This window comes from Molossus molossus, unplaced genomic scaffold (assembly GCF_014108415.1).
Source record: "Molossus molossus isolate mMolMol1 unplaced genomic scaffold, mMolMol1.p scaffold_m16_p_21, whole genome shotgun sequence".
In the NCBI taxonomy this organism is placed as follows: Eukaryota; Metazoa; Chordata; class Mammalia; order Chiroptera; family Molossidae; genus Molossus; species Molossus molossus.
Genome location: NW_023425357.1, coordinates 19411104 through 19423198, shown reverse-complemented (window position 1 = coordinate 19423198; position 12095 = coordinate 19411104). Strand labels below are relative to the sequence as shown.

Sequence of the window (12095 nt, the reverse complement as noted above, 5' to 3'; positions counted from 1 at the left end):
CCAGCACGCCCACCCTGCATGCCCGGCGTGCTCTGTTTCTGTGCTCTGTGGCACCTGCACCGGGAAAGCCTGTGCTGCAGCGGCTTCCCCAGCCTGCACCCCTGCAGTGAGCACAGAAGTCCTCACAAACTCCTGTCTCACAGTCAGTCCTCCGGGGTATTTTTTGGAAATCGGCGAGCAATACATTGAGGTTTTCTCAGACCTCGCTCTTTGCACAACAGCGGGGAAACAAAAACCTATGCTTGTGTGCACATATCCATACGAGGCCATTTCTGACAAAGGGGTCAGACACACTTTCAGCACCAACAATGTGAGGATGAACTACGGGAGAGGGCCCTCTTGGTGGTGGCACGCTGACGATGTCAAACCATTCAACCTCATGTCTGCTCCTTGCGCACGGAAGGGGTTCTGGCTTACCTCCTGTCGCCCACCAGACATCCTGTGGTGCTCTGTCTGGTTGCACTTGGTGGAGAACTCGTCCTTCTTCACAATCTTGAGCATTCATGACAAAGCAGAGAGGGGAACAAATCAGTCACGACATGATGAGCCACCAGACGATGAGCCCCTCCTAACCAATGCACCCCACTCATCCACAGAAGCCCACTATGCCTCCAAATCGTGACCAGTCCAGGAGCTCAGAACCATCCTGAGCATGCACTTCCTCCTCAGAGGAGAGAGGTGCTTGTGCTTTGCCAAGGGGATTTTTAGAGCAGGAAAATGGGGCAGTTGTTACGTAGTGTTAGAGGTTTTGAGAAAAGAAAAGTAGTGAACTGTGGTTGGAAAGAACAATGGTTTTTATTTTATTTTATTTTATTTTATTTTATTTTATTTATCCTCACCCAAGGACATGTTAGCATTTATCTTCAGGTAGACCGGGAAGGAGAGAGGGAAAAAGGGAAAAAGAGAAAAAGAGAAACATCAATGTGAGAGAGACACATTGACTGGTTGCCACCCACACGATCCCAACCAGGGCGGGGACAAACTGCAACCCAGGTACATGCCCTTAGCGGGAACCGAACCCGAGACTGTCTGGTCCACTCTAACCACTGAGCCAAACCGGCCAGGGCAGAACAATGGTTTTTAACTGGGTGCAGCACCAGTGGAAGGTTCCAACTAGTGATTCTTTGGGGAGTTACATCACAGCACCATAGCATGAATAATACACAGAAGGGGTGGAGGTGCAGCCCCGTTTCCTCCCGTTCCCCTGATCTGTATGGACACAGGCTTGTAAACTCAGCTGGCACCGGGACCGGAGAGAGCAGAGGAAACCTCGCCCTCACTGCTCATGGCTGCAGTTCTCAGGGAGCCAAGCACACTCACTTGGATGTGGCCGTTGTGGGGCCCTCTGTGGCCATACATGCACTCCACGGTGGCCGACTTCCTCTCCATCAGGTGGACTCTAAACAAGGGCTTGAATCGCATTGGGTCGTCCACATGAGGGTCATGGGGAGGCAGGTACATCCAACCAATAATGAACAAGCCGTCCACCTGTGGTGAGGAGAAAGGGTGCGTGTCCACGCGAGGTGACAATGAGGCACCGAGGCAGAGGTTCCTCGCCCTGCAGCAGTCCATGATGCCCACCCACGTTTCCACACTCCAGTCCCACGGAGAATCTCAGGGCCAAAGACATCAAGATGCCCCTGATCTATCACAACAGGACAAGCACAGCCTCGCCACCAAGTGCTGGTTAATTAGAAAGTAGTTACCTAATGTAAAATAATGTGACTATAGTTCACAACACTACTTCATCACTGCAATGTGCTGAGAGTAGTACTTAAACGTGAGGTGATGGATGTGCTCATTAACCAGATGGTGGGACTCCCTTCACAATGTCTACGTAGATCAAACCGCCACATGTGCTTTATAAATCTTACAATTTTGTCAATATATTTCAATAAAGCTGAAAAAAACACTTTTTTAATATATAAAAAAAGCAGTTAGACCTGAATTCCAGAAAGCCTTTTAGAAAGAACTTCCAGATCTAAAATGGGGGTGGGGAGCTAAATGACACGAGGAAAAGCAAGCAGAATAATCCAGGAAGTGACACCCAACGGGACAACCGGCCTGAGTAAAAAAATGGGAGCGCTGCTTTCAACAGGAGGGGCTCACGGGGCAAAACAAACAAGCGCAACGTGAGGGCCTCGTTTAGGTCCCAATTTGAAGGAACCAGCTGTCAAAAGGCAGGTTTGAGACAACCAAGGAGCCTTCCATATGGACTGAGTCTCGGGTAATATCAAGGAAGTGCTGGTACTTTTGCAAGGTATGATAAGAATGCGGTAGACACGTAGAAAAATACTCAGATTTTTAGAGCCACACTGAAGTACGAACAGATAAAGTGGCACAGGCCCAGGATCTGCTTGAAATTGCCTGAAAACAAGCCACCAAGGGGTGGAGACAGAGGCCACAATCTTGGCACACCATCGACAACTGCTGAATGCAGGTGGTGGGCATCAGCAGTTCATGCTACTGTTCCCGCTGTCCTCGAGTGTCTGAAACAGTGAGTGACGGAAAGTGACAGAGCTCAAATCACAGGACGGCGCAGCCCCACACACTGCGCTCCGCGCAAAGGCGCCACGTTCTAGTGGAGGGACAGGGACAGCCTCATTTGAGATGACCCAGCAATCACTCCTGCTTTCCCAGGAGGGCCTGGTCCATGGCTCCTACCCCTATCGACAGAGGAGGAGAGGAATCGATCACTTTAGTGGCTGACTAGGCTGAGACAACAGCCAGTAGCTACTGTTCAGTCACGGGTTCCATTTTCCCCTAATTGTCCCCTGCTTTCAGAAGCTGCTTTTTTAAAAAATTTTATTACTCACTGCCAGTATGAAAAACACTCATCACCAGTCCTGACTAAAAGGAAAAAAATATGCCCACACCGAGAGTTGTCTGGCTTGTCCCTGAACGTTTTCAAAGCAATGCTTTTCCTTGGTGATATTAAATATAACACATGTAAAGTGTGCTTCTTAATGACTGTTTGCACCAAATACTAAGAATATAAGGCAATATTTATCCACCTGGTGAGCAAAATACAGTGACAGAGTAACCAGCGTGACCAGGGGGCCCATCTGGACCAGGCTCGGAAGAACCACACCAAGGCTGTCCAGGGCCCCAGCGGCCACTGTGAGGCAGACACACGACCATTACACGACGTGCAGCCAGCCCCCTGGACTGGGCTCAGGCAGGTGCCAGCAGGAGGGAAAGCAGAAGCAGAAACCAGGGCTCCCCAGGGGCAACTGACTGTTTTACTGCGACATCAACTACAGCAACACTGGGACCCAAGTGCCTGCCCTGCCCAGAGAGTTGGCAAAGTATAACTGTACATGCCCGGCCCTAGGGCTTCTGCTCAAGAGCCACATTCGGAGCATATGCCACCTTCACGGCGGGGAAGACAGCTGCTCTGCAGAGAACCAGCTGGGGCCGCAAAAATAACCTGATGGGAAATTCCTTGTGATTACTTGAACATCATACAGAAAGTAGCTGACTTCCCCCTCCGGTGGAAAAGGCACGGAGTCCCTCCCGTCCACGTGGGGCAGCAGCCCTGACTCACGAGAATCCACACCCGAGGCTCCCAGACTTACCACCACGTTCAGCAGTCCTCCATACGGCCCGATATCTGGCTGCCACAACCCCAAGATGTGTCTGTATCGGTGCAGCACTACAGGAAGAGAAAGAGGTTTCACTTTAGAGCCAGCCAGTCTTCACTGTATAGCAAGTCAGAGGAAAGGGCAGGAGAAGGGAGAAATTATGAAGAAATTACGAAGAAATTACGAAGGCTTGTAACAGAGCCTTGTAAACAAATGTGGACTTAAGCAAATCTTACCTATGAAAGTTCCTAAAGAATTCTAAGAATAAAAATGTTAACTGGGTCATTTTGAAACCCAGCCTCTATGTGAGCAGCTCCAGTGACAGGGAACTGCTGTCTTGCAGGACAAACTGAGTGCCTCTATGAACTGATAAGCCTTCCGGCACTTTACACAACTGAGGAAGTGCAGGATTCTTTAAAGGGTGGGGGTCGAGTTTAAACTGTCATGAACTGTTTATTAAGAATTAAGTCAGGCCCTGGCCGGTTTGGCTCAGTGGTTAGAGCGTCTGCCTGTGGTCCAGAGAGACCTGGGTTCGGTTCCCGCTAAGGGCATGTACCTCTGTTGCAGTTTGTCCCCGACCCTGGTTGGGTCATGTGGGTGGTAGCCACTCGATGTGTCCCTTTCACATTGATATTTCTCTCTCTCTCTCTTCCTCTCTCTCCCTCCCACTCTATCTGAACAAAAAATGGAAAAAATGTCCTCGGGTGAGGATTAAAAAAAACAAAAACAAAAACAAACCAAAAAAGAATTAAGTCAGGCCCGGCCGATGTGGCTCAGTGGTTGAGCATCAGACCATGCACCAAGAGGTCGCCGGTTTGATTCCCAGTCAGGACACATGCCCAGGTTGTGGGCCCGATCCCCAGTGTGGGGCATGCAGGAGGCAGCCAATCGATGTTCTCTCTCATCGATGTTTCTATCTCTGTCTCCCTCTCCCTTCCTCTCTCTCTAAAATTAATAAAGAAAAAAAAAAACCTTAAAGAAAAATGAATTAAGTCAGGTCATCTCTCTTTTTTAAAAATAGGGCACTTCCCACCTATTTCGAAAGCAATGCATGCATATTCACTGAAGGCAACTGGAGAGAAGGAAACCCAGTGCCAGCCTCAAATCCCTCTACAGAGATGATCAGCTGCAGTCAACATTCTGGAAAATGTCCTTCACTTCAATTTCCTTTGCACATGTACTTGAGTGAATAAATGAATGAGTTAAAGGGCAACCAACTTATACAAAGCCCTGACTACAGGCGATAGGGTCTGGGGTCTCTGTGCAGGCAGTGTGTGGTGGTCAATTCCACACGCCCACTGCACTGGGCCATGTTATTCTGGATGTGTCTATGAGGCTGTTTCTGGATGAGATTAACATTTAAATCGGTGGACTGAATAAAGCTGACTGCTCTCCCCAGTGTGGTGGGCCTCATCCAATCAGGTGAAGGCCTGACCAGAAGAAGGTTACTGTACCACCAGCAAGAGGAAACTCCTCCTGCCTGGCTGCAAGAGCTGAAGCATGTGTTTTCTAACTCTGAACTCTAAAAATGGGCTCCTCCTGACTAAAAGAAGAGGCTAACCCTTCTGCAAATAAAGAGGACTTTCTTCCTACCTGACCACCTTGAGCTGGACACTGGTTAGAAGTGGCCTATCTCCTCACTGTGTGGTGAGCAACATTCTACCAAATTCCTTGTATCTACTTGAGCAATCTGGAGCACAGCCAGAATTCTAGGTCAGAACCTCAAAACTCAGAGCCCTACGGTTACAGTTATTTTTAAGTTCAAAATGCGTTTTGACAGTCACCATCAGTTTGCACACAGGGATGTGTTAGATAAGTCATAAGAACACTACATCCCCCATGACACTTCCAACTTCTTACAGACAGGAATTACCAAGAATATCAGGCAACGAATGCCCTAGCTGGCGTGGCTCAGCAGTCAGAGTGTCGGCCCTCAAACCACATGGTCGCAGGTTGGATTCCCGGTCAAGAGCAAGTACCTGGGTTGCAGGTTTGATCCCTTGTCCAGTTGGGTTATGTGCGGGAGGCAACCAATCAATGTGTCTCTCACATTAATGTTTCTCCCTCTCTCTCCCCCAAACCCCCTCACCCAAATCAAGAGAAAAAATATCCCTGAGTGAGGATTAACAACAACAACAAAAAATATGGCCTGATATTGAGAAAAATCAACAAAAGTGACACAGCAAAAGCAACTAATCTGAGACCACAAAGCTCCTAACAGTCAGAATCTGCAGCCTCAGATGATGCTGATTTGCTTCTCTCCAGGACAGTGTCTTGCACTCAAGACTGCTGATTTTCTCTGCTCGAACCAACAAAGGCCCAGAGGGTTTTAAGAGACCAGAGAACACAAGTTCTCCACAGCTCCAGCAACAGTGCAGGGTTCCAAGTACCTCACAAGCCAATCGTCACGGCAGACTTTTCTGGGAAGTCTGGCTAACAGCAGGGAAGAAATTCTGAGCTGTACTCCATCAGAACACTGTAGAGACTGGAATACCAAACACCTGGGCACAGAAAGGTCTGAAATTGGGGTTGAAATGACTTTTTTCCCACGTTAACTTTTCTCCCGACAGTCATGGTGGTAACAGACTACTCACAGTTCAAATGCGTCCAGAGAAATGCAACCAATGCTTACAAAGGGTTATTTTCATTATATTTTCCAGATCCTCCAAGTTTTCTGCAAAGACCACTGTATTTTTATGACTACATTAAACCTCAGAGAGGACGGCAGTCTCCAGTTAGAACAGTTTCTCCTAAGCTGTCAGCTACCGGCAGCTGGGGGTCATCACAACATGTGGCTAAGGTCCAGATGCTCTGGAAGTCGTCTCCTAGAAGCGTGGTTAAAAGTCTGGACTCATGACACATCCTTACAAGCTACAGAAAGCTTCTGACCACCCCCTGGGAACAAAAAGAACACACCCCCAACACAACTCTAGGCAATTCCTAGGTCCCGGCCACCGAGCCTCCCTCCCAGAGCTGGGTCAGAATTCCATTCCTGGTCTTAGGTGTAAGTCCCAGATACACTGAAGCTCTGGAAGAATCCTGTGCGTATGTATGACATAATGAACCTCTAAGTGCTTGTCCATCTGTATTTAAAAGCCCATGCCAGGCCATTCCCGGCAGCACAGCTGTGGCGACAGATTGACTGTTCTCATCAGTAAGCCCTACGTAACACTCTCTCCCATGGGCCTGGAGAAGCAACCTTGGTTCACTGACTGCTAAGCAGAGAGGGCAGTTAGTTTATCACAAACGTTTTAGAGAGGCTACTTCTAAACGTGTTTGGAACATAACAGAATTCATGCCTTCAGACTTGCCTCTGCCTCCGCCAACTGCTCATACACACTCCTGACGAGGCCCCCTTGCCACAGGTCTTCACTCAAGCAGTTCAGCCCTGGGCCTGACTGTACAAACACAGTTGTGGGGTTCACTGTGCACAGTGCCCAGACATCACCCCAAAACTTGCTGACCAGTCCTGGCATTTCCACATCCTCTGAAGTAAAATTGGACCAACAAGCACTTTAGCGACATGCCCAGAGCCTGGGAGGGTTAGGAGAAATTCCATAAATGACTCTATTCCTTGTGGTCCAGGTAGGTTTGTTAGAAATTGTGCACTTGTAAGACTCAGAGGTGGGCCTGGTCCACGCAGGCGATGCTGACACAGGCACACTCAGCGCCGCTGAGGAGTAAGTACAGGAATGTCCCTGTACTTCTACCAACGTAACATCTGCTTTCAGTGCAAGCAGATATTTCTAATATCTTTCTTGACAACTGAAATTCACACTCTCCATCTCAGCTCAACCTAATAAAAAGTAGAGACAGCCTTAATCACTATGGAATATGGCTTAGGAAAATTTCCAGAGCCCATGTAATACCAATCAAGAGGAATCAGGTTCCAAAAAATCACATTTCTATATACTTCTGTCTCGTGTGTATATAGGTCCATTGTATATGCAATTTTTTTCAAATTCACAGATGCTGTCCTAACGCGACTGACTAATGAAGCCTAGAAGTAAACCACTTACATTTCATTTTCAAATCGAAAGGTTTTAAGGCTTCTAATTCTGTTCTGTCCTCGCAGCCTCAATAAATGATAAATGTTAAAATGTGCGTCACAGCCCTGGCCGATTTGGCGCTGTGGTTAGAGAGTCGGCCCTTGGACTAAAAGGTCTTGGACTTGACTCCCAGTCAAGGGCACATACCTGGGTTTCAGGTTTGATCCCGGGCCCCAGTTGGGGTCATATGGGAGGCAGCCCATCAATGTGTCTCTCTCACTTGGATGTTTCTCTCTCTCTCTCTCTCTCTCTTCCCCTCCCTCCCTTCCACTCTACCAAAAATTAATGGAAAAATATCCTCATGTGAGGATCAACAAAAATAAATAAATTTTTTTAAATGTGCATCAACAAAGTGATTGTGCTGGTATTACCCTGCAAAACAAAAGGTGCTGCAGAAACCTGGCCCATATCAGGTGTTATCCTGGCCATGGCCGAGCCCCAGAGAACACTGCAGAAAGGTGAAAAGACAGCAAAAGCCAAGGTCAGCTCGCTCTCAGGACCAAAGCATCCACGTGCTGAGTTAGAGGTCCCTCTCCATGCAGCTGTTCGCCGTGCTCCCCGCCAAAGCCAAAGTAGCAGGAGGTACATACGGCAAGTGTATACATCTCTGTACTCCATGTGCTCGTAATCGGGAAGAATTTTCATGAAACGTCCTGACTTCACGCGAGGGTTTATACCTGAACAGACACAGCAGGGAAAGGGCTAAGGATGGTTCCGCTTTCACGATGGTATAAACAGTTTTCATGTGACTCGACCTCTCCCTCACCACCATCATATGCAACCCCTGGTACCTTGGGAGGCAAGCACTTGCTCAAACTAAGAGGCCTGACTAGAAAGAAAACGTGATACATGTTCCCTTTCATCAATGGGTTCATACCAGAAACTCATGATGGCAGCAAACTTGGAACACTCTCCACGCTCTCTCTCCTCCCTCAACTGTCACGTCAATGGAGCTCACTGAGGCAGGAGAGCGGAGGGCGCGGCTATGGATATGTGGAGTGACTGCTTAGGGAACCCTTGTGTCCCAACTGAGATACTCAGCTTGTACAGTGAACGCCTGGCACTTTCTTTCACTTGTGTTTGTTTTGTTTTACGCCGTCTGCCAGCTCCTCACGCAGACCCTTGTCCTCGGAGTCAGGGCTGGCTCTCTCCCACCTACGCCAGGGGCGAAGACCGCGTATTCCAGAAGCTGAGTCACGCTCTCCTGGATAAGGCCTTCAAAGCAAACTCACAAAGACATGTTCTTGCACTGAAACCTGCTGTGGCTGGTGGCAAATTAAACACTTTGGGATACTAAATAAAGATAATATGAATTATCTGGATTTCCCAACCATTTTCAAGGGGTCAAGAATCGGCAGTCAAAAGATATCTCCAGATACCCTCCTCCGTTCACCCATGTCCTCACCTGTATGTGTGTGTGTTCACTTCACCGTGGCCCTGGTGCCCTCGCTGTTGCCAACCTCCTGACTTACCCCTGGCCACACCATGCCCTGCTCCCCAGCAGTCACTACCCACCTACAAAGAGACTGTTCCTTCACATGTCTGCTGTCTGTCCTGCAAGCTGGACCTGAGCCAGAACGAAGGCTGCTCTCTGCTAACCCCCCTTAGAGACTGTCTGATCGTAATGACGTTCATTCAGATATAAGTCAGCACCTCCCTTGCCTCCTACTATGTGCTGGTTCCTGGAACAAGTTGACCTGACCTGGTCAAGCATGGAAAGTAACTTCCCGTACCTAGTAGCTCTACATACTAGTACCTGTGACTATCACCCTTTTACCCTATATAATTCTTTGGTGCCTGCAGTGTGGGGATCTATTTCATCCTGCAGCTGCCCAAGACATGCCTCATATGTAAGTTTCCCCTAATAAACTCCACTAATTACCAGACTGAAGTGATCAGCCTCTTTCTTCACTCTTTTCCCTGCCCTCCCCTATGCCTGCCGACCTGTGCCTAAGTGTCCCCTCTACAGGACAGCCACCAGCAGGGGCCGGCCACCCCCTCCACCCACTGCTGAGTTGAGCTCCATGGGGGCCTCATTTAACAGGTGTGCTGTCCTCTGGGTGTCACAGCCCCTAATGCCTGGCAGATGTGAGCACCTGCCCCCCTCCAGGACACCATTTTAAGTGCTCACAACTCTTAAAGACAGAACAGTCTTCACGCTGCTTTAAGACAATATCATCAAATGGCCCAACAAAACTCAAAAAGCAGTTATTGAAGGAAAGAACCTGTCATATTAGATACTCATAAAGCCAGCTGTCATTCACAAGAGCCAGGAAACACTTCTTGTGTGTATGTGCACAGAGACTGCTGCAGCAAGAGCTTGGTCATGACTACAAGCCTGACGACAAGGTGAATTCCTCCAACTCTACGCTCCGGCTAGATTTAAGACACTGAGCTCTGGGCACACAACGGAGGAACCGAGGGTAGAGCCAGGACTGTGTGGGCGCCCACAGGATAAAAGGTGGGAGGGGAGCAGGGGAGCAACCAGCTATCTGCCTCTGAAACTCTGGGCTGACAGGACAGGAAGGGTTACACTTTCATGCGACATGACCACTCTGGCCTCCCAGACTTACTTCCTCTGGAGAGACGCATCTTTCTGGGGTTGGTGGGATGTGAAGCAGAAGCAAGAGAAGAAACCAAAGTCTGAAAGTGCAAGAGGCAGGAGGAGCAGGGCGGTCTTGAGCACATCAGCCTTGCAGTGGGGCCCTGGGCCAGGGACAGCAGCATAGGAGGCAGCAGCCAGTGTGAAGATGGTGGCTGGGGACAAGGGTGAAGCCCAAGGCCCACAGAAGGGGAGGAGTAGGGGATGCTAGGAGTTGGTAGAACTGGGGCTGAAATGTGGCAGGGCAGAGGGGTCCCAACAACAGCCTCTCCAAGGCTCCCTGAGGCAGGTGGGAAGGGACAAGAGCTTGAAGGGCACGGCTGAGCCACTAAGAATTATGCATGGAAGAGGAAGGTCCATGAAGAACTCAGAGCCTTTTGACAGGAAGTAGCCCCAAGTGTGAGCAAATTCTAACCCAACACTCTAATCAATCCAACACTCCCAAATGGCCACGGGATCACAGTGTGGAGAGTCTCGGTGGAATAAGGAAATGACGAGACGATAAAATCAGTTGAGATACAGGGACTGAGCACCACCCATGCCTCCTGCTCAGCCGCTCTGCAGAAATGCCATGCACTACCTGCGCTGGAGCGCAGTCCCATGAAGGAGGGGCATCTCAGAAGGGGACTGTGACAGGAACAAATCCATGGAAAGATGGAATAGAGAGAGTGACCCCAACCAGCCCCGGGCCCTGGAAGAAAGCTCGGAGCACTTCAGCAGTCAGCAGCCTGGCCCATAGTGAAGCCTCATCACCTGCCCACTACTCGGTCCTGAACCACACGTTTCCTTGGAGAAACATGACCCTCAGTTCCTGGGTATGGGACTTGGTAAGCAGACATCACCTGGTCTGCTTTCAATGGAGAACTGGGTAGAAAGCTCAAAAGACTGTGAAAACTAAAATCTCCTCAGATGGTTTTAAGATGAACACTTAAGGTCCTTTTCAAAGAGGTCAACAGGTCAACTTTAGGCCAAAGAGAACTGGGTCACCATTGTTTTTCTTACTCTGTTCTTTAATCCCCAGCCCTGGGTGCTCATAACGCATGCCACACCCCAACGGAATGGTGAGTGAGTAGGCTGCTCCGGGGTGAAATCAGGGCTAATAGGAGCCTTCACAGCCTCCTGTGAAGGGGCACAGAAGAAAGGCCAGCCGGGAAGGTATCTGGGGCTGGGGAAACTTGGAGCACCCAAGAAGTGTTGCTGATGACTCTGGAAAGTAAAGGCACAAAGAACAGAAATGTGGAGCTGAGGGGCTGACACATCCAGAGGAAACTGAAGGGAAAACCAAACTGAAGGGCTGGAGCCGTTCCAGGCTGGAGGGAGGACAGGGCCCACAGGCAGCCCTGGTAGCAGGGAGGCAGCAGGAGGCTCATGGTTTCATTTCCCAGTTACTACCAGCCATCTGCACATCCAATCAGGCTGGGGGTCCAGAATGCAGAGAAAGAGACCCCTCTGGAAGCACCCAGAGTTTGTTTCCAGTGCAGACATGTTTCTCAGATCTAACGGTCCTTGACACCTAATATCCTGTGATGGGCTGAAAAATAAGGGTACTGACACACCCAGAAAGGTAGAGAAGAGAGCCCCCCCCCCCCCCAGTTTTGGTGCTATTACTACCCGTGCTGTCTTTAAAATGTCACTCATGCCCTGGCCAATGTGGCTCAGTTGGCTGGGGAACGTCTGTGCCCTGAAATGTTGCCAGTTCAATTCCCGGTCAGGGCACAAGCCCCAGTTGGGGGTTCAATTCCCAGTAGGAGTAATGCAGCAGGTGGCTGATTGATGTTTCTCTCTCCCTCTCCCTTCTTCTCTCTCCCTCTCCCTTCCTCGCTCTCTAAAAATCAATACAAAATCTTTAAAAAAAATAAG

The 12095-nt window shown here is 49.3% G+C and overlaps 1 protein-coding gene across 3 annotated transcripts in view; it reads right to left on the bottom strand.

The window, feature by feature from the left end:
• The window catches only part of FBXO31 (F-box protein 31), a 39080-nt gene that overhangs the window by 12234 nt on the left and 14751 nt on the right, over window positions 1–12095 (bottom strand). Inside the window, exons 3-6 of one of the 3 annotated variants that reach the window (XM_036275374.1) lie at window positions 8224–8310; window positions 3579–3655; window positions 1321–1488; window positions 418–492 (exon numbers count right to left, since the gene is read on the bottom strand). In XM_036275374.1, coding sequence (XP_036131267.1) covers window positions 418–492; window positions 1321–1488; window positions 3579–3655; window positions 8224–8310 — 407 coding nt within the window. Of the gene's footprint in view, window positions 1–417; window positions 493–1320; window positions 1489–3578; window positions 3656–3820; window positions 4024–8223; window positions 8311–12095 lie in introns of those variants that run through there. The other 2 variants (XM_036275376.1, XM_036275375.1) reach the window with 2 other exon arrangements.